General features: G+C 34.1%; 1 protein-coding gene across 1 annotated transcript in view; it reads right to left on the bottom strand.

Moving 5' to 3' along the window:
• Nucleotides 1-26,210, bottom strand: part of LOC105459810 (titin) — a 44,386-nt gene that overhangs the window by 388 nt on the left and 17,788 nt on the right. Inside the window, exons 28-52 of the mRNA XM_011706106.1 lie at nt 23,470-26,171; nt 22,364-23,366; nt 21,825-22,223; nt 21,213-21,732; nt 20,774-20,945; nt 20,469-20,655; nt 18,355-18,694; nt 17,511-18,234; nt 16,891-17,229; nt 16,653-16,809; nt 16,387-16,553; nt 16,157-16,286; nt 5,948-10,516; nt 4,737-5,509; nt 4,158-4,617; nt 3,999-4,099; nt 3,811-3,908; nt 3,471-3,691; nt 3,064-3,138; nt 2,361-2,465; nt 1,892-2,279; nt 1,700-1,769; nt 808-1,614; nt 645-711; nt 395-448 (exon numbers count right to left, since the gene is read on the bottom strand). Of these exons, the coding sequence (XP_011704408.1) occupies nt 395-448; nt 645-711; nt 808-1,614; nt 1,700-1,769; nt 1,892-2,279; nt 2,361-2,465; nt 3,064-3,138; nt 3,471-3,691; nt 3,811-3,908; nt 3,999-4,099; nt 4,158-4,617; nt 4,737-5,509; nt 5,948-10,516; nt 16,157-16,286; nt 16,387-16,553; nt 16,653-16,809; nt 16,891-17,229; nt 17,511-18,234; nt 18,355-18,694; nt 20,469-20,655; nt 20,774-20,945; nt 21,213-21,732; nt 21,825-22,223; nt 22,364-23,366; nt 23,470-26,171 (14,628 nt within the window). The remainder of the gene's footprint in view (nt 1-394; nt 449-644; nt 712-807; nt 1,615-1,699; nt 1,770-1,891; nt 2,280-2,360; nt 2,466-3,063; nt 3,139-3,470; nt 3,692-3,810; nt 3,909-3,998; nt 4,100-4,157; nt 4,618-4,736; nt 5,510-5,947; nt 10,517-16,156; nt 16,287-16,386; nt 16,554-16,652; nt 16,810-16,890; nt 17,230-17,510; nt 18,235-18,354; nt 18,695-20,468; nt 20,656-20,773; nt 20,946-21,212; nt 21,733-21,824; nt 22,224-22,363; nt 23,367-23,469; nt 26,172-26,210) is intronic.

Genomic DNA, 26,210 nt, shown 5'->3' with positions numbered 1-26,210 from the left:
TCAGTATATCTTTTATGTGTTAATATTTTTATATATAAATAAAGAAGATGAAGTTTTAAAAAAGAATCATAAAAAATATAGTATTGATTAAAACTTTAATTTCTACAAAACTATTGTAGTAATCATAACAATAAAAATAGATTTTATATTGCTTTTTTATAAATATAGGATCCATTAATGGAAACTCTTACGACTCCTGAATTAAATCAATTAAAATTATAAATATATATTATGTACTTATGTTAAGTATATGTTAATATTAATTGTTTGCTAACAATAAAATTATAATCCAATAATAGCAATAGCAATAATTTATTAAAGCGAAAAATCAATTTATCCAATTGATAAATCATACATACAGATATTTCATGCGTCAAAATTTATTATTCCAAACCTTTAATTTCTCGAATATCCTGTATGTGAGTAGCTTTCCTATCATCTCTCCTCTCTGCAAAATCAAAAAATGCTTATTTTTTTTTTAATTCATTCTTTATATGAAAAACAACAATATATATAACGAAAATATCGAGAGAAATTTCAAATAAATCCAAATCTTATATATGAATTCTTGGTTATGTATAATTCTTGGAGTTATATCTACATAGAGAAATCACACACACATACATTTTGCAATCTTGACTTACCCATAAAATGAACTTCCATTTTGTGAACGATATCTACTCTTTCTGTAGCATGTTGCTCAGTTTCAATCTAAGAAAAGAAACATAAAAGGAATTTGTAATTTTTGGAACACTTTCTCTAATAATACTTATATAAATTTATATAATGTTTGTATCATATCTGTACCTCGGAAATTTCTGTAACTTCCCAAGCACGTGGCCTGAAATCTTCTGGAGCAAAATGTGTAATGACTTCTTCTACGGTTGCATGTTGAAGTTCGACCATTCTCATAAAAGCACGAAAACCGACTGTCGCTGCAACGAAACTCTCGTCGGTTGTCGTCTCTTCAGTAAGTACTTGAGTAATCAAAGGACCGTGGCCCTTTCTTTCCACCAATTGAACCAAAGCATTCTGAGCATCGGGTGTTTTTAAAGCAGGAAAGACATCAGTCCTGTAAAGGCATTGGTTGATCTCATTTACGGAAACTCCTTGTCGAACCAAGTAGCCAATTGTCGCGAGTTCTCGAAGGGGAGATTCTCCTGGGCCAAATTCTTTTGCATCAAGTACCGCCATTATCTCGTCGACTTCCCGAGCTATATTTTCTTTCTGTCGCTCCACAATCTCCTTTACAGTAGTATCTTCTTTAATTTTTTCCGCTTTTATTTTCTTCATCTTTTTCTGCTTTGTCTCTATACGTTTCATTTCTTGCACACTACTTTCTATATGTGCTTCAGAGACTGAAACTTTTTGTAAAGTTTCCGAGGTAACTTGAGCGTGATCAAGTTTTGTTTTGATAGTAAAATCAGAAGCAATATCTTCACTCATGATTTCTGATACGACGACACTTTCTCGTTCTTCGACAATTTGTTTGGCATGTTCTTCGAATTTTGGTATGTGTTCTCGAAGTTTTTGATCGTCAATTTTCTTGAAGGAAGCTGTTGCTTCGGTCACAATTGGTTCTTGGATCGGTACTATTCTTCGTGCTCTAGAAACCTAAAATGTGCAAAATAAAATAGAAGTTTATGCAAGATACATAGTTACAATCGAGATACTTAAAAAATTGCACGTCTTATAATACCTGCTCGAGTTTATCATCTATGAATTCTGTAGTTTCTAATAGTTGAGTTTCTTTAACATCGACAATTCCCCTGAAAATACAAACAAAAATTATAATTTATGAATGAAACAAATTAAAGATTCCAATATGGAATATGCCGTATTGGATATATGTATACATATGTTGGATAGATAAGACAAAATGATTACTGACTTTTCTTCTATCTGCTCCCTCGGAATAAGTTTCTCTTCATGGATTTCTTCTTTATCTATTTTAATACGTTCAGCTTTTACTTTCTCTTTGATCTCTTTTGCTTTTTTTAGCTCGGTTTTCTTTTTTTTGTATGGTTTCTCTTCTTGTTTTTTTGGCTTCTCTTCCTCTTTGTCGTCCAGCGTTGGTTGTGATTCGCTGGTATCGATATGTAATTTGGCTTTCGTTATCAGCATACCAATTTCGTTGGTAGCTTTACAAACATACGTGGCATCGTCTTCTTTAGTAGTTTGCTTAATTGTTAGAGTAGTCCTACTTTCTTCATCAAATATGCGTATTTTTATATTCTCCGTATTCATTATAAGTTTATCATTCTTATACCAAACAATGTCTAAATTGAAGAAATAATTAATTAAAATAACTTTTACAACTAAATTTTACAATATTTGTACGATGTACGTGTAATGATTACCTGGTTTTGGATTACCAGAATAAATACATTCAAACAAAGCGACATCTCCTTCTTTTGTGTAAATGTCTGTTATTTCTTGGATGAATCGTGGGATAGCTTGAGTAGCTGAAATATTATAAAGCTGTGATTATGAAAAACTCACATAATAACAAAATGTATCATATTGAATTTTTACCTTGAATTCTTACATTAAATTTTGAGTTTGACACCAAGATTACTTGTATTAATTTCGTGTTGTCAGTAGTCTAATTAGACAAAAACGTAGGAATAAAATCAAGCAGAGTTACTTTTAAATGATACATCTTTATTGTTAGTTTTAAAGTAAATTCTACCTAACATTGTGCCTCTTTTATCTTCAATGTAATATTTATTATAAGATATGAATATATTGCTTGCTAATCCAAAATTTCCGCTGTATTGATTTTCAAATAGCAAAAATTCCTGTAATTGTTTTTGATTATCCGCTATATGTATAGTTGCTAAAAGAATTTCAGACGTCAATTTCTCGTCAATAAATAATCTGATATTATTCCCAATGTTCATCAAGGTCCTTGCTTTTTCAAGGACTGGTCACAATTGGATAATTATCCTTTTGAGAATTCTCTTGTTTCTTAATGCATAGTCAGACTGTCGTTCGAGAAACTGTACTCCACATCACTCGGCATGCAATCGAACATTTTCAGATGATAAATTCAAGTCTTACCTCTTAAAGCCTCTTGCATTTCTTCCATCTGTGTGACCCACTCTGGTTTTCTGTACTCTTTTGTTCCGAGTATACCTAATCGAATATAAAACGAATATAAGAAACATATAACGACTATAACGACTGTACAGCGAATCTCTCCGGTATTATTAGCAGAAAATTTGGCTGAGACTAAAAAGATTTATGAATTTGCTTGAAATATGTCAAAAATAAGACGAAAGACAGTATAAGTCGAGGATGTTGCGAGTGTTTGATGTAGTTGATGTAAGGAATGCAGGATAATAATTGGATTTTTACTGGGATGCTATAAGACTTCGATGCTTCTCCGATTGAAGACCGCAGCTGAAAAGAATTTAACTTAACCAAATTAGCGAAACCTTTAGGACCTGTAGACAGGGAGGTATTACCTTCTACTGATAAATACGCCGTCGTAGTTGATACACCGAGCGGATTGTGAGCTTCAAATGTAATCTCACCAGTGTCATCGGGGAAAGTTTCAGCGATCGTTAATACTGATGTACCGTCTTCAAATTCTTCAATTTGAAATTCTTGTGATGAAACTATTTCAACACCCTGTTTATACCATTTTCCTTTCGGTTTCGGTTTACCTTTTACTTTTACTTCCAATCTATATAGGAAGAGATGATAGTGAACACGCATGAACTCATTATACATAGATAGATATGTATGTGCATATTAATTCATATTGGATACAATTATCATTCATCAAATGTATTTTAAACATACCTAGTTAATTCCCCATCTTTGGAAGAAACTAACTGAGGAAGCTTCTTAATTATCTCTGGTACGATTTCTTCTACATCAATGTCGAAGATAGGAGTTTCCTAGAGTGAAAATAATAATTTCAATATCTAACATTGTACCAACTAAAGCACAATTCTATTGTTAGATATATTGTTAGATCTTGCACTTACTTTTGGAGATAGAAGATCTTCTTCCGATCCGCTTTGTCCTGTAGTAAGGGATGTCGCAACTATCGACGATGCAATTTCCGAGTCAGGCACGTACTCGTACGCTAAAAATAAATTTTGCAAAACAGACAACTTTATAGCTATTTGCGTAAAATAATATACCTTCAACAATGAGCGATGACGTGCAGACAGTCTCGCCAACAGAATTTACAGCACGACAAGTATATTCTCCAGCATCTTCCGGAAATACTTCAGTAATAGCTAGGCTACAGACACCTTCCATGTCCTGAACAATTGTAATTTCTTTGCCTTCTTTAATCGGCATGTCGTTGTGGTACCACTCTACTCTGGGCGTTGGTTTCCCTTCTACGACGCAGGTTAAATTAACACTTTCGCCGTCCATAACTTTTACGGGTGACAGTCTCTTAACGAATGTCGGTGAAACTAATTCAATTGCTTCTTCCCAGGTTGTTTTCGTCAAGTTAACGGTGGCCGTACAAGTGACCGAGCCACCGACGTTCTCAGCACGACATGTGTAATTACCAGCCAGTTCTAATGGGATTTCTTTTATCATTAAGATTGATCGATTTTCTTGAGTCACGATTCTTATTTGCGGTGTTGACTGTAACACACAAATTATATTTTTTATTAATTTTGAACGAAATTTTAAATAATATATTATTCTGTGTAAAAATTAAAATTTTATTTTATAATCAAACAAGCATAAAAATTGAAAAGTACCTCAAGAGGTTTGCTTTCATGAAACCATTGAAAAGATGCCGCTGGATATGATTCCACTCGTGTTTCCATGATAACTACTTCTCCTTCTGCAACAAATTGAGGCTGAATGGGTTCCACAAACATTGGTGCTTTCACTTCGCTCGTAGTGTCTTTGCGTTCTTTGACGGTAACAGAACTCGAACTTCTCGCTTCGCCGGCTTCATTCTGAACTCTTATCTCATATTTGCCGCTATCCTTAGTTGTTGTTTCTGTTATATTTAATTCGGCTGTACTCTTGTAGATATTTATCTTATGTTTGTCAGTTGGTGTAATTTCAATACCATTGCGGAACCATTTGACTTCCAGTTTCGGTGTGCCGTCAAAATTAGCTAGAAGCTTCAGAGGCTTTCCGCGTTCAGTTATTAAGGCGGGCAAAGGTCGTGTAATTCGCGGTGCTCTGAGAGTAATTGGTTTGCTCACTTTAATGATGTTACTTATTACTAAATTAGCTCTACATTCAGCGCGCCCGTATTTATTTATAGCACGAACGCGATAAATTGTTTCGTCTTCGGGTATTGGTTCTAAAATTTTCAACTTAGCTTCTCCAGTTGTTGGGTTAAAAATCATCTCGGTTCTTTCATTAGGTTTCATTTCCTGCTCACCGCGATACCATTTCACTTCAGGTATTGGGGTACCGGTTACAACGCATTCTAATAAAGCAGGTGCGTGTTCTTCAATCATTAATGGTTTAATCGGTGTTGAGAAATGTGGTGCTATGCCTTCCTCTTCTTTTTCTAAAAAATAAATATATCGTGTAACATATATAATATTTATAATTACTTGGAAATATGAGATAACCTTTATAATTAAGGTATGCGCATACATCTACTTCATGCTTGCTATTTCGTAAATCCATTGTTAATTTAGATGTATATATATTGTAAATATAACTTTTTATATTAAGTTATTAATATATAAATACATAAATTACTACACATATAAATATTAAAGACATTTATTTAAGTATTTGTAATAAAGAATGTGGTCTAGTATTTACTAATTTTATAACAAAATTATAAGCGTTATGTCGTAATATTCTTATATTTTATGATTCTACACAAATTTATAAGATCAATAGAACAAATAAAAAATATAAAACGATTGAGTAAATGTTTAAATAAATCTCAATTAACATAAAAATTAAATAATTCATATATAGATAACATTATTACCAAATATCACAAGATTGACAGTGGATGTTGCCACGCCAGCCGGATTGGATGCTCTACAAGAATACATTCCAGCATCTTCTTCTTTAATTGTTGTGATTTCTAAGGTTACTGTTGTCTCAAATATAGTCATAGTATAATTTTCGCTCGCATGGAGTTCTTGTTCATTTTTATACCAAGAAATTTCAGGGAACGGATTTCCTATGACAGTACATGTAAATTTGGCAGGTTTTTTCAACTCAGCAATAACAGGTTGTAATTTTTGAATAAACCTTGGAGCAATAGTTTTGTCTTTATCTGTAATCGATATGTCGACCTGAGTACGTTGTCTGCGTTTTCTTTTACGATCTTCTATTTGCGTGATGTCTTCCTTAATTTGTAATTTGACATCCTCTACTTCTTTTTCAGTAATACTAGAAGTGATTTCTTCAGGCATTTTTTCTTTTACCTTAGATTTTGTTGTGACTGATTCAACAATGACTTTATCTTTTTCTTCCGAAATTTCTGTAATTTGCTCTGTAAACTTAACTGGTTTTGTTTCGATAACTTTATCTTTCTTCGTTAATTTTTCTTTATCTACTAGTTTTATTTCAACTTCTTTAGGTAATTTTTTCTTATCTTCTACAAGAGTTAATATATGTTCTTTGGGTTGTATGGTTTTTGGCTCTAATTCTTTCAATTTTTCAGTGGGTTTTAAAATAACAGTTTCTTTCTCTTCTTCTATCTTTGAACGTACTTGCTTTTTCTTCCTCCATGAAACTTCACTTGTTGTAATTACTTCGTCAGTTATCTTATCTTCTTTATGTATAGGTTCCATTTTTCTTTCAATCAGATCCTGAGTATCTTCAGTTGTAATTATCATCGTCTCTTTTTCCTCGCAAATGTCTGTAACAGATTCTTCTTGATCAATAGGCACTATTGTAACTTCCTCTTTAAAATCAACAACTTTTTTTGTTCGTTTACGCCGCCACGGAGTTTCTGTTGCCTCTATTGATTTCTTCTCAATAAGTTTATTGTCTATTGTTTTTGTTACTATTTTAGATACTGGTTGTAATTTTACTTCTTCCTTTTCTACTGGTGTTAAAGTGATTTCTTTCTTTGATTGTTCTTCCTTAGGAAGCTTTCTAACAGGTTTTAATACGACCTCCTCAGGTTTTGGCTCTTCAGATTTCTGTATCTTTCTCACTGGTTTCAATTGGACCTTCTCCGGTTTCTCTTCAACTTTTTCCTTTTCCACTGGTTTCAAAGTAATTTCTTCCTTTGACTTTTCTTCCTTAGGAAACTTTCTAACGGGTTTTAATATAACCTGCTCGGGTTGCGGCTCTTCAGGTTTCTGCATCTTACTCATTGGTTTCAATTGGACCTCCTCCGGTTTCTCTTCAACTTTTTTCTTTTCCACTGGTTTCAAAGTAATTTCTTCCTTTGACTCTTCTTCCTTAGGAAGTTTTCTAACGGGTTTTAATACAACCTGTTCGGATTGCGGCTCTTCAGGTTTCTGCATCTTTCTCACTGGTTTCAATTGGATTTCTTCCGGTTTCTCTTCAACTTTTTCCTTTTCCACTGGTTTCAAAGTGATTTCTTCCTTTGACTCTTCTTCCTTAGGAAGCTTTCTAACGGGTTTTAATACAACCTGCTCGGGTTGCGGCTCTTCAGGTTTCTGTATCTTTCTCACTGGTTTCAATTGGACCTCCTCCGGTTTTTCTTCAATTTTTTCCTTTTCCACTGGCTTCAAAGTGATTTCATCCTTTGACTTTTCTTCCTTAAGAAGTTTTTTAACGGGTTTTAATACAACCTGTTCGGATTGCGGCTCTTCAGGTTTCTGCATCTTTTTCACTGGTTTCAATTGGACCTCCTCCGATTTCTCTTCAACTTTTTCCTTCTTTACTGGTTTCAAAGTAATTTCCTTCTTTGATTCTTCTTCTTTTGGCAGCTTTCTAGTAGGTTTTAATACAACCTGCTCGGGTTTCGGCTCTTCAGGTTTCTGTATCTTTCTCACTGGTTTCAATTGGATCTCCTCCGGTTTCTCTTCAACTTTTTCCTTCTTCACTGGTTTCAAAGTAATTTCCTCCTTTGATTCTTCTTCTTTTGGAAGCTTTTTTACAGATTTAAATGTAACTACTTTAGGTTGTGTTTCATGAAGCTGCTCTTCACTTGTTTTTAATTCTAGTTTCTGTTCAATTTGTGTTGATTTCTTTTCACGTCTCCATGGTATGTCCATTTTTTCGGTAGATACGTCTTCGTAAATAATTTTGTCGATTTTTTCAGATGTAGCTTCTGATTTTAATGTCTGTGTTGTTATTGGTTTAAGTATGATGTTTTCTGATTCTTCTTTCTCTTTGGGTAATTGTTTTGCTGGTTTAAGTACAATTTTTTCTATCGGTGTTTGCTCTTGTGGTTTATCGTGCCATTTTGCCGGTTTTAACACAACAGATGTGAAATCTTCAAGCTGAGGTTCTTCTTTAACAGGTTTTATTATTTTAGTTTTTTCAGGTTTTCGCCATGCTACTTCGGATACTTCGTTCATATCAGATTTTGCTTTATCAGCTTCAATTTCTGAAGTCGTCTTTTGAACTAAAGATTTTGGTTTACGGCGCCACGGAACTTCTGAAATTTCCATAAGATTATCCTCTTCCGGTTTAGTTTTAGGTTTCATTACTTGAAATGATTTTATTTCTTCAACTTCTCTTTTTTCTTTTGCCTTTTTACCTCTATCCCATAAGACTGGTATTTCTTCTTTTTTAGACTTCTCGATTATATCATCAGTTTTATCGATACTGAGAATCGTAGTATTTTCTTCTTCGGCGTATGGTATTCTTTCAGCAAACTTATTTTTATTGCTCACTTTGCTAGTAAACTCGTCTTTGGTTATTTCGATAATAATTTTATCTTCTTCTTCGTGATATGGTACATTTTCTTGCGTTTTGTCATCAATGAAGTCTGTACTTTTTATTTTAACATGTTTTAAATCTACTTCTTTTAATTCTTTCTTCAATGTTACTTTATCCATCCTTGATGTTGGCTTTAATGATATTTCCTCAAGAGTTTCTTTTTGTACTTCTTTTAGTTCCGGTTTTGTTCTTTTTAATATTATTTTTTCTTCCATCCATGTCTTTGACTTTGGCTTTTCTTGTGGTATTTTTTCTTGCTTCTTTTTATAAATGTTCGTATCACGCTCTGACATAATTTTAAGCCAAGTAGTATCTTCGTCTTCGTATGTTGTAATCACATCAACGTCATGTTTTTTTCCTCGTATTAGCTTTTCACTTGTACTCGGTTTTAACTTAATATCATCGTATATTTCAGTTGAAGCTTGAAGTAATGTAGTATCTTCCTGTTCAACATATTCAGCACTTTTAACGATTTCTTTAATATTTGCCTTTTCTTTCGTGACAGGTTTTAAATCTATTTTTTCCACATTTGGTTTTTGAGGTACTGGTTTAATGAACTTAGATGATTTTAATTCTACTGTTTCCAACATCTCTTTTTCAATTTCTTTTTGAATAGGTTTAGATTTTCTCAAAATAACTTTTTCTTCTATCCATGGTTTTGCTTCATCTGCTTTATCTATGACTGTTTTATCTGCGTCTTTGCTTGCTTTTCTTTTTTTTTTATCTGTAGTAACGTCGAGCTGTGTAACTTCTTCTATTGAAATTACTTTAACTTCTTCTTTTAAAATTGGTTTTAGATCTGCTTTATCTAAAGTTGATTTCACGAGATCTTTCTTTACTATTTGCGAAGGTTTCAATGAAACGGTTTCGAGAGTTTCCTTAGATATCTCTTTTCTTTCTGGTTTTGCTTTTTTCAAAGCAATTTTTTCCTCCGTCCAAGGCTTAGGTCGTTCTACCTTTTCTGCGAAAGGCGTCTCTTTTCTTGACTTTTTCATTTCTTCGTCCTTTGAAATTGTAAGCAAAGAAGTATCCTCCTGTTCGAGAAAATTTATTTTTTCTATATCTAATTCGGAAGTTATTTTTGTCTTTGGTTTCATTTTCTTTAAAATAATTTGCTTCTCTGATCTTGGTTTCTCGTGCTTCTCTTCTTTCGATATGGTTTCATCTAAACGACGCGACGTTTTTAACAGAGTAGTATCATCGCTATCATATTCTTTTGTTATGATCTTTGTTTTCTCTTTAGGCACTGATTTCAACTGAATTTCTATACTAGGTCTACGTATATCTTTTTTTTCAATTTTCGTCGGCTTTAACTCAACTTCTTCTAACTTTTCTGTCATTACATCTCTAATAATCTTAGGAGTTTTCTTCAAAATTACTTCTTCAGTCCATGGTTTTATTTGACTTTCGAAAGCTCGAAGTTTTTCCAATGAAGAATCTCTTGATTTTGTTCGTAGTTTCCGCCATGGAAGTGAATCGCAAGTTTGAAGTCGAGGCTGAACGTATCCTTTTCGCCAAGGCAGCGATTCATCGCCGGATTGAAGTTGTACTTCATGCGGTAAACCATTTTCGTTGAAAGCTAAAGATCTCAGTATTATATCTTCCTTCAAATCTTGATCAAGTTTCGTATCTACTTCACTGGCACCTGTTTCCGCGGGAACCGCGTAATAGGCTTCTTTTCTCTCTGCAAGTGGAAAATTGTTATGGAAAATTATTTTAAGTAGATTTTAACGTTTTCGACTATTTGTTTTACACTAATATACATTGAATTAGAAGAAAATTTTGTACATTCACATTATACGATACATGCTATTAAATTAAATTAAAGAACAATTTATGTATTTATAAACTCACAACAATTTATCAATCATAACATTATAAAATTTATTAAATAAATGTTTTACAATTGTATGTAAATTTATTTTGTAATCACCGATTAACAAGGAATGAATTTTAACCGAATTAACTTCTCATGGTAAAGATGAAGGCATTTTGCCAAATAACCAACCTTGAAAGAGTGGATTATTTGAGTTATTAATATTTAATATGCAATATGTAATTTGTGAAAGATTATATTTAACGAACATCTATCTTTTCATGATATTACAATAATAATAAAAACGTTCATAATTTTGTGACAATTGTAGCAATTAATTACTCACAGACAATTATGGAAATGCATGAAATTTTTAACCAAATTTTGTTAACAAAGAATATTAAAATGTAACACACATACACATACTTATATATTTATGTACATATATATAAATTTGTATATACGTCGCTTAACGAATAATTAGAAAATAAAGTTTATTAACAAGTCAGTCAAACATTACAGTTGTTTCGTAAAACGTGTGAATCTACATCGTTTATGTTATGTTATTTTTAAATAGTCTGAATGTCTAAAGAGCTTGTCATCTGCGTCTCGACTGCGTGGGAGTTTCTTTTGCGAAAAAATGCAAGAAAAAATTACATTGCTATTCCAATAATATAATAATATCGCGACATAATTTTCTCTAATATATATTATATATTACATGTTTCAAGGACATATTAAAGAAAGATCTCGGATGATGAATAATAACAAAATTTATTAAATATAATCGCGCGAACCGAGGCGTTTGCTTGTAGAGCTTCGGTTTGCGTTGCTTGTGAGCTTCCCTCAAGTAGTCTCCCGCAGAGTAACTCGGTGGGGATCTTTGACGTATAAGACACGTCCCTACTTCATGCTACATCTAGTCGTAATAGTAATCAGTTGAAAGTCGAAGACGAAGGAATGAAAGAAAACCCGACAAAATCGCTGTCGCGCTTATTCTTACGATAATGATGTTGCAGTTATTGCATTAGTCAGTGAAGTGAATAAAAAATAAGATTTGAAGAAAAAGAGACCTTCTCGGTTGACAAGTTTTAACGTTTATTTCTAACGTTCATTATTTCAATAGAAGTTTTTTTCTTTTATGTGATTGCTATGCCGTTATATTCAAACTGGACACATGATCCATTTTGCCGTCGTAAAGTGATTTATTTAAAATATTCGTGTATAACGTATGAAGAGTGAATTGTTCAACAATGTATATACATATATCTGTTTTAAGTAAATATCTCAATACACTCAAAAATATTAATTTTTACATAATCTTTATTTTAATTGTGTTTCCCAAATATATAAAGTGCTTTCGTGCTCATGCATTGATTTTTTTCTTAGTCGTTTAGTCAAAATGTATGTGTAAAGTGCAGTTATTATTTAATTATTGACATAATGATGTAACAGAGATTATTGAAAAAGCTGTCACGCTTCATCGGAACGTTAAAACTTATCTATTCACAGTTGAATATTGAAATTATATATGGAAATAAATACAAATGTAGATGAGTGAGTGAATACAAGGATAGAGATCTACTATTTTCTGCACGATAACATAGTTTATTACATAAATTATGTAAGATAATGATCAATATGATTATATACAGAATTAAAAATAAAGACAGAGACAAACGCAGATACGTATTCGCTTTTACTTCTCTATCTTGATCTATAAGTTTTATGACTAAATATATATATACATATACACACGTGTGTTTATATAGTATATTGTACATCGACTTTTTTTATTGTCATATAAATTAATATTAATTAAAAAAAAAGTAACTTTTATATAAATATCTTTTACAAATAAATTAATGTAAGTAATAATGTCATACTGTCAATCGATGGACTGTATTTTTAATTGTAATATTTTATTTTTTGTTCTAATTACGGATAAATCGAAAGAATACAAAGAAACAATAGATTGTTATTTGTCTAATCTTCAAATAAATAACAAACGATTTTTTTTCGCTCAAGCTTAATATTTATGTTGACTCATTGAGTAGAGTGAAACAAAATTATAAAAAGTACTTGAAGAATTTAGTCTATTACTGACTCACATTTTTTCATAAAATATTTTGATTACATTAACAATAAAAATGATTGTGATAATGTTTATACATTATAAATGGTCTATTGCATTAGACAATTGCAACGTAGCCTATCTTGCAATATATCTTGAAGTCCAAGTTGCTGATTTACTAAAAATAATTTTAACTCATTTTGTGGAGTACGCTGACACGCTCTTCTTCGTATTATTCCTGGCACGACTGAATCACTAGCAGCTGGCTCGAGACGAAACCAAAATAGTCAACTACCTCGGCCAGCTTCCTCCGAAATTACTGTGCTGACGAAGCATCAAGCGATGGTGATTTGGAATCAAAGGTGGGATAAATATGGACCACAGAAAAGAATATCTCCTTGATGAATCAGCGTGTTCATTTGTTCTCTTGGGAAGTATTATTGTTCCATCTTCAAGGTCGTTTACAATTTATAAAAAAAATTATGTATGTGTATATAGGTATACATATATATATTCTTTTTTTTTTAATCATGTTCAGAACGAAAAATAGACCGCGTGTGTTTTAAGGAATTTCTCTTCATTTCCAAAATAATTTCAAGATAGTTAAATTGGAAATTGAAGTTTTTTGAGATATATTTTTTCGATTTGATATATGAAATTTCTATTTATCTCGATATCTGAACAGATATCTAATAAGATTTAGCGCTAGTTACAAGGGACGAATATTCAAAATTATTTATGTCAAATTTAAAAATTTTATATATATATATATATCATAATATATATATATATATATATATATATATATATTATATATATCATTAAAATTTTGTTCTTGGTTACAAACTTACATCATATATGTGTGTATATATGTATATATATATATATATATATACATATATGTGATGTAAGTTTGTGACCAAGAATAAAATTTTAATGATATATATAATACGCTCAAATAATTAGTTTAAAGATCCTGCAAGTATATGTGCATGCACATGATGCATTTTGAAATGTATACAAACTTACACATTTTTTATTTGATTAAGTAATAGTAAAAACTAAAAACATTTAAAATATAAAGTTGAATAATAATAGATTATATAATATTTTTAAATAGCTTTTTAAATAGCTTTCATAAGTACGCGAATGACCTAAACCATCGTGGTCGACGAATCTGCAGAATTCTGAACCAGCGGCCAATTATAGCCGCTATGCGTAATGTAATACACACATCACGCGCTTAAAAATAGCCTAAGAAAAGGGCCTAGCTCAGTGTGCACACGACACTGCAAGACTGATTTTCGCTTGGAACATGTTTTGCACGACAGAAAAGGCTGATGTAAATATATTATATATATAAATTCTTGAGTGTGTGTGTGTGTGTGTGTGTGTGTCAATCAAACCTCAATTATGTGTTTCGATAATTGATCGACAATATTTGATCAAGGAAAAATGAGAAAAATTAAATATTTTTGTTCCTATTATGATATTTCCTTTGATATATTACTTAATATATTACTGTTCCTATAACTATCTGTCTCTTTAAATGTTAAATACGCCGTGTTATGTATTTTTTCTCTCGCACATCTATTTGTCAGAGTCCGAACGAAAGAACATTCTTCGTTACAAAAGCCTTCCTTCCTCCAACAATAGGTATTTTTTCCTTTATCATGCTCCTTTATTACAAAAGCAATTGAATGTAATAATTTACATAGATGATTTACGCATAGCGCGAAATTTGTAAAAATGTATTTCATGAATAATTATATAAATTTAACATGTTGGATTAGAATCATCGCTTCAAAGATTCTCCTATAGGGGATCATAAAAATTGTTTGTACGATAAAGATTAACGACATATCTATAATTGAAACGATGGTTATCAAAACGGCAACAAACGGCAACAAACGAGACTTGGACGTATTTAGAACATTCGGTTTTATTGCGATTTCCATTGTACAATAATAAATAATTGATTAGTAGGATGTTAGATGATATTTTTATGTGCGTATATGTGTATCATTTGTAAATTCTTAATAAATGAATATATATATATATATATATATATATATATATATTTATAATTGTAAAGTATAGGCGTACATATATATTGAGAAAATTGTGTAATATATGTATATAAATAAATAAATATATATATATATATTTTTTTTTTACGATATACTTTTTATAATAAATATCAAGACTATACAGTGAACGAGTAAACGAGTTACGTATTCAACGCAGACGCACATCAATATTTTTCTTTCTTCTTTTATCCATATTGACTGTAATATCGCGCAAAGTTTCATTTTTGATTCTATTACCTATTTACAAAGTTCATAATATTAATTCTTTGTGAAAAGGCTGCGAACATCACATTTTTGTTATGAGATGCAATTCAAAACTCAAAATATTAACGGTACAGACATTTCGCTTTATCATTCGCCTACGCTAATTTAAAAAAATGCTCGCGCTTGTTCCGACCTATTACATTACAACGAAAGTTTTGAGTTTTATTTTAATTTTGTTGTTACAGCATCTCAATTTTAACAGCACCTTCGCGACTTTCGCATACTTAAATGATATATATGTCTTAAAATATTTTTTTCGCGCGAAGTTTGTAGTTTTGTAATGCAGCCTCTCAATAACCTATTGTTATTAATTACTCCTCGTTTCACTCGCTCAGCTATTCTCAAAATATGATGAGTTAGTACAAACTCCCCGGACGCGTACGATTTTTAATTAGAGAGGATCTGTTTGAGATGGAAGTTGAAAAATATAGCAAGATAAGTCGGTTACGTTCTTTCAAGAAGGCAACAATAAAGCACAAAAGAAAAAATACGAGTATTTCTACGGATATTTACGGCAAATCGCGCTGCGCGAAGACAATTGTACTTGAGACGATGTCAAGAAGTTAGTCGCAATGAATACGTTAGACGAAAATTAGTATATACATTAGCAACGATCAATTGTATATTGGAAAAATTCTTAAGTTCAACGAGTTTTTAAGTTTCACTCTACATCAACATTTATTTTATATTCATTCTGTTGTATCATGTGCCATTGTAAAGCAACTAATTGTTCCGAAATCCCAAAAACTGTGTATAATAATTTATAATTCCTGTGAGATATTATCGCTTATGCAGAATATCAAAAGATAAAGAGTTGCAATTGAATAATAATTGAAATTTAATCAATGTACAAGATGTACAGATAACAGAGTAAAAGAGTTAGAATATAAACTTTTCCAAGATTAAAATAGACTTATATTAATTCACTAATATTATTAACTTGTTAATGTTAATCAATTTGTCATGCTTCTGTCTCGAATACACGTTCGTCTCCGGCAATTCTTGGAGATGTATAATATAAGAACAATCGCGCATGTGTCGTGTTAGCAATTGATTCTATATCTTTGATTCAGTTCTTACTTTTGACGATGAGTTTGGCGGATGTTTCTACAGTACCGGCTGAGGTTGTAGCGCGGCAAGTAAAGGTGCCAGTATCCTCCTCGTAGGTAGTTGCTATTAGTAGCACCGCATTGTTGCCTTCATGAATCATCTGAAAATGATACGCCATGTCTTCCTGAGTATCATGGTCCTAAGTCGAAACGTAAAATCTCTTTCGATGTTTTACGAGAGAACAGTAGCGAGATATCTACCTGAAAGTCTGGCGATTGTGGAATCAAGGCACCCTCTCGATACCACTGAATCGTTGGCTTAGGCTTTGCCGGACTCACTTGAGTCTTAAATTGAGCTGGTTGTCCTTCTATCACTATCTGATCCTTCAAAGGTGTCAATTTTGGCAGAATATCAGCTGTGTCGGGCGCTAATTGAAAGTGAAGAAAAATTGTTAATTTTATATAGTACGTTAATAAAAAGCAATTTAAAAAGATTGAATCCGAATTTATTTTTCTTTTTGTCTTACCAAGAACTCTAAGATTGGCAGACGTCATTATTTCACCAGCGGGGTTTTTAGCGATACATTTATAAACACCTTCATCTTCGGGAAAGGCTTCAGAAATCCTCAGAGTACAGAAATCGCCTTCTTTTTGCATTTGAAAGTACTTGGACGGTTTGATTACCTATTATGCAAAAAACGCGATAAGCATTCGCGAGTGAAATTAATATCAAAATTATTATTATAGCTATATCGTATATTATACCTTATCAGCTTTTTTCCATTGTATAGTAGGAATAGGTTTCCCTGTGATTCTGCAGGCAAAAGCAACAGAAGTTCCTTCTTTAATGGTTTGATCTCTTAATGGTTCTAGAACAGTTGGTGCTTTTTCTGCTGTTGGCGTTGTAGGTTTTGCGATCTTTGTTGGAGATTGAGGTCCGCGAATAGTACATTCCGCTTCGCAACGCGCTTCTCCGGCACTGTTAATCGCAACACATTCATATTTCCCAATGTCCTCTGGTACTGTCTCCAGAATCAGAAGTGTATAAATATTGTCTTCTTCCAAAGCTTTATAACGGATATCCGCTGTTATCTTTTTACCGTTCTATAATAAAAAAAGACATTCAAAAACAAATGTTAGTGTCGGTCCACAAGGACTTTAAGCCTTACGCCGTAAGATATTGACCAATTACAATCAATTATTCTCTTCATATTCGACTACGATCTATTTCTTACTGCTTAGGGCTTAAAATCCTTATTGTGGACCGATACTTAATCAATTTAAATTTCTTACTATGTGTATAAAATAATTATTCAATCGAACCGGCAATTTTATAGCTTACGCGCGCGCGCGCGCATGTGTTTGTGTGTGTACACTTATTTTACCTTGAGCCAATAAACATCCAGAGGTTTAGTGCCGGTAATTTTGGCATCGAATCTGGCAAGTTGTCCGGTAGCAACAGAAGCAGATTGAATCGTGGATAAGAAACTGGGTGGTACCGCGCCACCTCGTCCAGGCTGCCTTCTGCGTTCTTCTACAACTAAATTGGCACTACATTTAGCTTTTCCTCCTCTATTCTCAGCGATGACGGAAAAGACACCAGAGTCTTCCATAAACACTTGTCTGATAATTAACACCGATTTGGTACTGAAGGTATAAATTTGAAGATCGGCTGAGTTTTGTATAGGAAAATCTTCACGGTACCATTTGATAGTCGGTAGTGGATCGCCATCGAATTCAACCTCAAATTTGGCCTGTTCTTGCTCAAATGCTCTACAGGGTTGAATTTTCTTTGTGAAAATGGGCGGTTTGGCAGGTTTAACTTGACCTTCCACCATGCGTTCTTGCGTCTTCGCTTTATGTTCTACTTCTGTAGTCTCTGTTGCTGTAATTTTTCTCGTTATTTCTACGTCGCCCTTGACTTCCTTTTGCGTCTGTTTTTGTTTAGCAACATGAACTTCGCGACCATGAACTGTGGATTCAGACGGTTCCGGAGGATATTTTCCTGTGGCTTTAACACGTTCTGTATCTATATCCACTTCGGTAACAAATGGTTTTTTCACATATTTTGGAGGTGGTTGTACCGATTCTTGTTGAGGTGGTTCCTCTCTAACGAGTAACGAGAAATTAGTAATTAGCAATTATTTAATTATCACCAAATTTTTAAAAGTTTAGTAAAATATTTATATGCTTTAGTAATATTATCAAATATTCGTTATATATACTTACAAATTTTCTTCATACTTTTGGGCCATTCCCTTTGCTAAGGAATGTGCAACGATCTTGTCACCGGGAATAGCAAATTGATGCGAGGTTTCCCTTAATCGGGTCTCTTTGAGCACTTGTTCCTCTTCGAGATTCATCAACTTGTTGTAATAATCTTCATTTTTCTTGCTCTTGACAGATTTTTGCCACTCAGTCTCAGGCTCTTTAATAACTTTCGGGCCAAGATGCTCTGTGGCAATCTCAATTCCTTGGGAAACACTTTGGTGGCGTTCGTCGAATACACGTTCCAATTCTGTGTCTTGCCGCTCGGTCTGGTATTGTGTTAGTCCATAATCGTACCAGGCTAAAGAAACAATACATGATAATGGTGTGCCCTGATATATCTCGTATTTTTCGTAAAGAAAAAACGTGTTTAAACATATCGTTTAATCTCAATATCGAATACAGCTGCGTCCTTCAGTGAGGCATTTTTGCAAGTATTAACATTCGTATACATTTTTGCTTGAAAATGTAACGAATCATTTGCGTTATAATTTATTACAAGATCAGATTCAGATACCTCATTGAAGCATCGTTGCGCATCCCTTAATCAAGAAACAAGAGTATCTAACCGGAAATCATAATACCTAAGACACAGTACGTGAACGACGATACAACACATATCGACGACACCTATAGATAACAACAGATAATAGAAATCGAGCTGGATATGGAAAATTCGAATAATTAACATATATTTAAAATTATGCTTTGTTATATTATCAAAAATACTGTTAGACTAAACCATTTGTTTTTTTATGAACGTGCTTTCCTTCGTGTTATAAGAAGGTTTTTTTATATAAAAAGAACAAATCTGCTAAACTGTGAAATTCCTTCATCTGATTATAACTAATTTTTTATTATAAGTAATTCTGCATAATTCATCGAATACTTTTTTCAACGAATTAGTTTTAACATACAATCGCTCGCTACTTTCCGTGCGAGGCATCAAAGGAGGGATGATATGGAGAACGAGCATATCTATCGAAAAGAAAGAGAAAAGGAAAAACAGAAAAACAAAAATACAAGAAAAGCTATAAATTAAACACATGATAGGGATTAGGAGCAAATCATATTGATTGCGCAATATTGAGAGATACGGAAATCTGCTCGATATTTGCACTTTCTACAAATAATACCTGATGTAAATTACTTTAACAGTAAGAAAGCAGCATAATTCTTATAATGCTTATAATGAATATAAACAAATATTAAATAAATATCTTAAATATAGATTAAGGAATAAGTCTAAATGTGAGATAAATTGTGAAATAAATTGAGATTAAATAACTTAAAATAATGAGCAATAAGCCCGTGCCCTCGAGCGCAACAATATATGATTATATATTTATAAGAAAAAAAACATAATTAATAAAATATAAAACAATATTAACGCTCTTCCGACGATTATACATTATTTCTCATACCTGAATATTGATGCGAGAGATACGATACCTTTGATATAAGACGCTCTAATATTTCCATCGATATTTCCAACCATGACGAAGAAGAAGGAGAAGCAAAAGAAGCTGTCGGATTTGATATGATTTTCGTGGTTTTGGAGTGCAAAATGTGGAGAGCAGGAAAGAAGGGATTATTTATGTTCGAATGATTTGGAGTGTTCTCTGTATTCGAATAGAATGCACGTGTCGTATCGATATACGTATATATTATATGTACTGTGTTCCGGTTGCTCGATTCTATCCAATCTACGCTCGCTTCTCGCGAATCGTTATTGGAGGTTTACAACTACTTTTTTCATTTTCACATGTTATATATATATATAAATATATATATATATATATATATATATATATATATATGTATGTGTATGTGTGTATTCTTGTAATCCGTTCAAATTTTTACATTGACTGCGTGATGTATGCTATGAATCCTTCGTAGTACTTTTCAAGAATGTTATTAATTAATTAATTTTACACTTTTTATATATTCATATCTGTTCTACATAATATATACAATCTCATTGCTTTATAAAAGTATAATTTATTTCATTGTGAGATACGAAGAATTCACACAGCCGTATATATGTATGGTTCGGAGTCGGAGTGAAAACTTACGTCTTGGTGAATTTTTCAATACACCACGATAATCGTCGCTTCGTTGCTTGACCGTTAAACTCGTTTCCGTACGTGCTTCGCCAACGGAGCTCCTTGCAATCACTTCCACCTTACCATGATCGTATTGTCTGGTCTTTGGTATATCCAAATGATACATGCCGTCGTATGTTAGTTTATAGCGAGATCCCTGCGAGGAAAAGGAAAATTTAATATAATCACATTATAAATATAATTTCGCGAAAAGTATATTGGCATATTTAATATATAATTATATGTATTACAAGTGCTAATATTTCGAAACTTACATTAACTACTGTATGTCCATTTATTATCCACATAACTCGAGGCCTTGGATGTCCAGTGACTCGACAACAGAATCTAGACCAGTCGCCTTCTTCGACGGTTACCGGTTCTGGTTTACTCACGAAGATAGGTGCTGAGCGTACTTTCTCCTTTTCATCTTCCTCTTCTGGCACGCTAACAAAGTGCGAATAATTCTTTAAATAACATTACATCATGACCACCTGCATATGTCATTTTTACAATGTTGGACGAAGAGAAAGAAAAAATCTATCAATTGGAAAATGACCTTTCTTTTTTGGAAAATCTTTTTTCTTGCAAACAATATCTCAAGATATAAGTACATAAAATAGAAATAAATGCTATTCATCTTATTAGTTTTATCATTTGAAGAAATTAATTTTTTTTTTGTACACAAATATGAAGCATAAAATAATATTTTACATTTGCCATGCTGCTTCCATTTCTCTGATCTTCTCTATGCTTTTCATGCCTTTTGGAAGTTGAGACTCGTAGATAATTCCTGGTTTTCCCGCAGTTTTAATTATAGCCTTGGTCTCGTCCATTCCATAAAGATTCGTAGCTCTGCATAGATATTCGCCACTGTCTTCTGGATAAACCCAACCAAAGTTCATCGCTACATAGCCAAAATCGTAAATAGGCGTAAAGCGATTCTTATGAGGTAATGGTTTCCCGTTGAAGAACCATTCCACCTTCATATTTGGATCACCCACGGGTGCCAATTGGCATTCGAACTTGGTACTATTCATTTCAACAAGATCGGTGTGATCTTGAATCTGCGTGACAAAACGAGGCGGCTGTTTCTTATCAGCGTCATATAGATCGTCTTCAGTTAAATGAATTTCCGAAGTATACTTTTTAATTGTCGCTTCCATCTGCATCAAGGCCTCGGATTTTTTCATACCTTTTGGTACTTGATTTTGCAGAATGATGCTCGGTAATTCTGTGAAAAAGAAACATTTATTTGATGAATCCGCTTCGATACAGTTAATTTGGTTTGAAAATTAAAAGTTGGTAAAAGATTTTACAACATACTCTTGCAAGATACAGCAGCTCGAGTGGTATCTTCTCCAAGATCGTTGATGGCTTTGCAAACATATTCACCAGAATCCTCGGGATAAACATATAAGATGTCCATCGATACGAATCCCATATCGTAAACTGTTCTATATCTGTGCCCTGCAGGTATCAATTTATCATTTCTGTACCATTCGATTCGTAAATTCGGATCTTCTTTGGGCTCTACACGGCATTCGAATCTAACTGGTTCACCCTCATCGACAGTTGTCGATTGGATTTGTGTGATGAAATGAGGCGGTTGTCGCGCTGCTTCTTCCACAGGAGCTTGAGAGACCGGTCCTCGTTCCAATTCTTTTAACTTCTCACCGCTCATTCCCATTGGTAATTGAGAATCAAAATCTATTGTTTTCTTAGCTATGAGAGAAAGAGAGAGAAATGGAAAATTATTTTGTTTTAGATTATATTAGCAAATATGTAAAAGTGTCTGTTATATATTTATATAATTTTAAGCTCGAAATATATTAATATACCTACATATTGCATATACAACTTACATTTGCAAGTAATGGTGGCCTTGGTAGTAGCAGTACCCCACTTGTTGGTAGCTCTGCAAATATATTCACCGCTATCTCGAGCATATGTGTACGACATATCCAATGATATAAAGCCAAAATCATTAATTTGATGAACTCGAGAGCCTGTCGCGAAAGGCCGTCCGTTGTGGAACCAATCGATACGCATAGTAGGATCACCCACAGGCTCGACTCTGCAATCGAAATGACTCGATCCAGCTTCTTCGACTTCAATATCTTTAAGTTCGACAATGAATCTCGGTGGATTCGGCGTTTCTTCCTCCGCCAAGATCTCATCTTTCTTGTATAGAGACTCTTCCAATTTCTGAATACTTTCTGTACCGGTTTTAAAATTACTCGGTAATTGAGGCTCCAGGATGATACCTTGACGTCCACGAACTTGAAGCTTACACGATACTGTAGCTTCGCCATGACGATTGGTGGCTTTACAGGTATATAAACCGGAATCGCGTTGATAGCAATTCGCAACTTCTAAAATGACGAAACCAAAATCGTGAATTGTCTTGATTCTACTACCAGCGAGAAGAGGCTTGCCGTTGTGGAACCATTCGACTCTCATGCTGGAATCGTTAATTGGCTGTAGCCGGCATTCAAAATGAGCAAGAGAATTCTCAGCCAAAGTTAAATCAGAAGGAGTCGTGATAAATTCTGGTGGTCTACCAGTATCATCCTCGGGACTGATCTGACCCGGAACAGCTCCAAGACCTTCCAGCTCGGCAATCTTATCAATCGTGCTTTCCATACCTTTAGGTAACTGAGATTCCAAAATAATACTACGTTTACCCGTACACTTCATCGTGCACGTTGTCACTGCCTCTCCGTAGTCATTTGTCGCTCTACAACTATATTCGCCGGAGTCTTCAGGGTAGATAGGAGAAATTTCCAAAATGACGAAACCAAAATCGCAAAAAGTGCGGAAGCGAGATCCCGTTCGCAATGGTTTACCATTCCAAAACCATTCGACCTACCAAACAGAACAATATATAATGTATACATCTACGTATCTACATGTATAATATATACAGGTACGTATAGACTTTAACGAAATTTAATGAAATTTAATTTACCTTTAATTTTGGATCGTCCGTAGGAATTACTCGTGCTTCGAAATGCGCGCTTTCTCCCTCTCGTAAACCATCGATATTACTCAAAGGTACAGTGAACATAGGTGCCTTGCCACGTTCTTCCACAATTTTTTCGTCCTTCGTACGTATCATCGAATCTTCGAGATTCTGAATTTTTTCTAGACCGCCTTCCATGCCCTTCGGAAGTTGCGATTCCAAAACGAGATTAGCTTTGGAGAAGCATTTGAGCGTTGCTCTTGTAGAATCTTCGCCATATTTGTTAACGGCTCTGCATTCGTAAATCCCAGAGTTCTCTTCGTAACAGTAGAGTATATCTAGGATAACGATACCAAAATCATGGAAGGTGCGATATCGATGACCGTGAGGAAGTTTCTTGCCATTGTAATACCACTCGACTTTCAAGTCGGGATCATTCACTGGAGTCAATCTGGCCTCGAAGTGTGCGGACTGACCTTCTACTAGTTTCGTTACGTCGGCGATCTGCGTAATAAATTTCGGTGGTTCAGCAACAGGAGTCGTAGGTGTAGTTGCTTGCTCTCCGGTATAACTTTCGAGCTCTCGGATTCTAGCAAGCGAGTCCGGCTGCAGAGAATCTAAGTAAACTCCGCTCTTGCCAAAACATTTGATTGTAGCTTTTGTATAATCCTCGCCATATTTATTGCTAGCTTTGCAAACGTATTCCCCGCTGTCATGAGACATCACACCAGCAATATCCAAGACTACGAAGCCGAAATCAGAAACCATCTTGAAACGTGATGAATGCCGTAGAGGCTTTCCATTATGGAACCACTCGACTTTCATATGCGGATCACCCACTGGAATTAGAGTACACTCAAAGTGAGCCGATTGACCATCTTTTAAACCTTCCAAGGATTGAATCTGCGTCGTGAATTTAGGTTTTTGTCCCTTGGACTTGTCGACGCATTCTAGTTGCACGCTAATTTCTGCTTTACCCCATTTGTTGGTAGCTCTACAAGTATAAGTACCTGAATCTTCTATTTTAGTGCCAAGAACTTCGAGGACAACCATGCCGAAAGCGTAAACGGTTCTCGTACGGTGGCTAGCTTCTAAAGATTTGCCATTGTAGAACCATTCAACCACCATAGTTTGGTCACCAGTAGGGATGAGAGATGCTTCAAAATGAGCAATCTCTCCTTCCGAGAGATTGGTCAGATTTTCAAATTGCGATGTAAATATTGGTGGTTGACCTTCTTCCTCTCCTAAGGGAACTCCTTCTTGCCGTTTCAAAGATTCCTCCAGATCTTGGATCGCTTCGAGACCTTCTTTGCCTTTGGGATGCTGCGACTTTTCAATGATATTTTCCTTTGTGGAGCAATAAACCGTCGTTGAAGTAAAGGCTTCGCCTGCTTTATTATAAGCTTTGCAAGTGTAAATACCAGAGTCACGCTCATAAACGTCCGTTAAGTCCAAAGTGACAAATCCAAAATCGCTAGTCATTTTGAAACGCGAACCATGTTCTAAAGGTTTCCCGTTAAAGTACCAATCAATTTTTAAATTAGGATCATCCTTTGGCTCGACTTGTCCCTCTAGATGTAACGGTTCAGATTCTCCCAATTTAAACTCAGGGCCGAGAGGCACTGTCCATATCGGTTTAGGATATTCATGTTCAGGAGCTTCTTCCGGTCTCCGATATTTCGATAGATAAGCATCTTCGGCTTCTTTCACTTTCTCAAGTCCGACTTCTCCTTGTGGATGTTGCGTTTGAAGATAAATATTTTGCTTGCTGGTGCATTTCAAAGTACCAGATGTCTGTGCACTTCCTTTTGAATTTGTAGCTTTAACGGTAATCACTCCAGAATCTTCTTCGTAAGCGTAAGTCAAGTCCAGAGCGACGTAGCCAAAATCATAAGTGCTTTTAAATCTCGCACCGGTCGGCAAGGGTTTATTGTTCAAGAACCATTCAATTTTCATAGTCGGATCTTTCGATGGTTCCACATTGCATTCGAAGTGAGCATTATCGCCTTCGATGCATTCCACGTTATTTAAATGAGTGATGAAAACTGGTTCTTCGTAAGTAGGTTCCGGTTGCTCGGTAGAAATTATATGAGGCTGTTCCAAAACATCGATTTTCGGCAGAGCGTCAGGATGCAAGGTGTCTCCCAACAACCAGTGACGATCGGCAATTTTCAAACTACAGGTTGACACAGCTTCTCCCAAAAGATTAGTTGCTTTACAGGTATAAATTGCGGAATCGTCGGGTCTTAGCCCGTTGATCGACAACGTTACTAGACCGAAATCAAATGTACTACGAAGTCTCGTTCCAGTTTGAAGAGATATACCGTTCTTGAACCATTCCACTCTTAAATTGGGATCAGCTCGTGGTTCCACCTGAGCTTCTAAATAGACACGTTGACCCTCTATCAATTTATCGTAACTTTCGAGATGTTTGGTAAAAACTGGTGCCTGTTGCGGTGTTGTGTCAACAAACATTTCCGGCACTTTATTCATTTCTGCTTCCTTCAATTGAATCTTCTGCCATGCGTCCCTTTGTATGCTGTCAGAATCAATGGCTGAACGCGCTTTTACTTTCAGAGAAATCGACGATATTGCCTCTCCTGCATTGTTAATCGCTTTACAAGTATAAACTCCAGAGTCTTCGGGAATAACTTTTAGAATGTCTAACGTTACATATCCAAAGTCGTGACTCACATGAAAGCGTGAACCTAAATATCAATGCACAATGATTTTGTTAATGTCAAATG

This window comes from Wasmannia auropunctata, unplaced genomic scaffold (assembly GCF_000956235.1).
Source record: "Wasmannia auropunctata unplaced genomic scaffold, wasmannia.A_1.0 LD333614.1, whole genome shotgun sequence".
In the NCBI taxonomy this organism is placed as follows: domain Eukaryota; kingdom Metazoa; phylum Arthropoda; class Insecta; order Hymenoptera; family Formicidae; genus Wasmannia; species Wasmannia auropunctata.
Note: the sequence above shows the minus strand (reverse complement) of the source record. Positions and strands in the feature narration are given on the sequence as shown.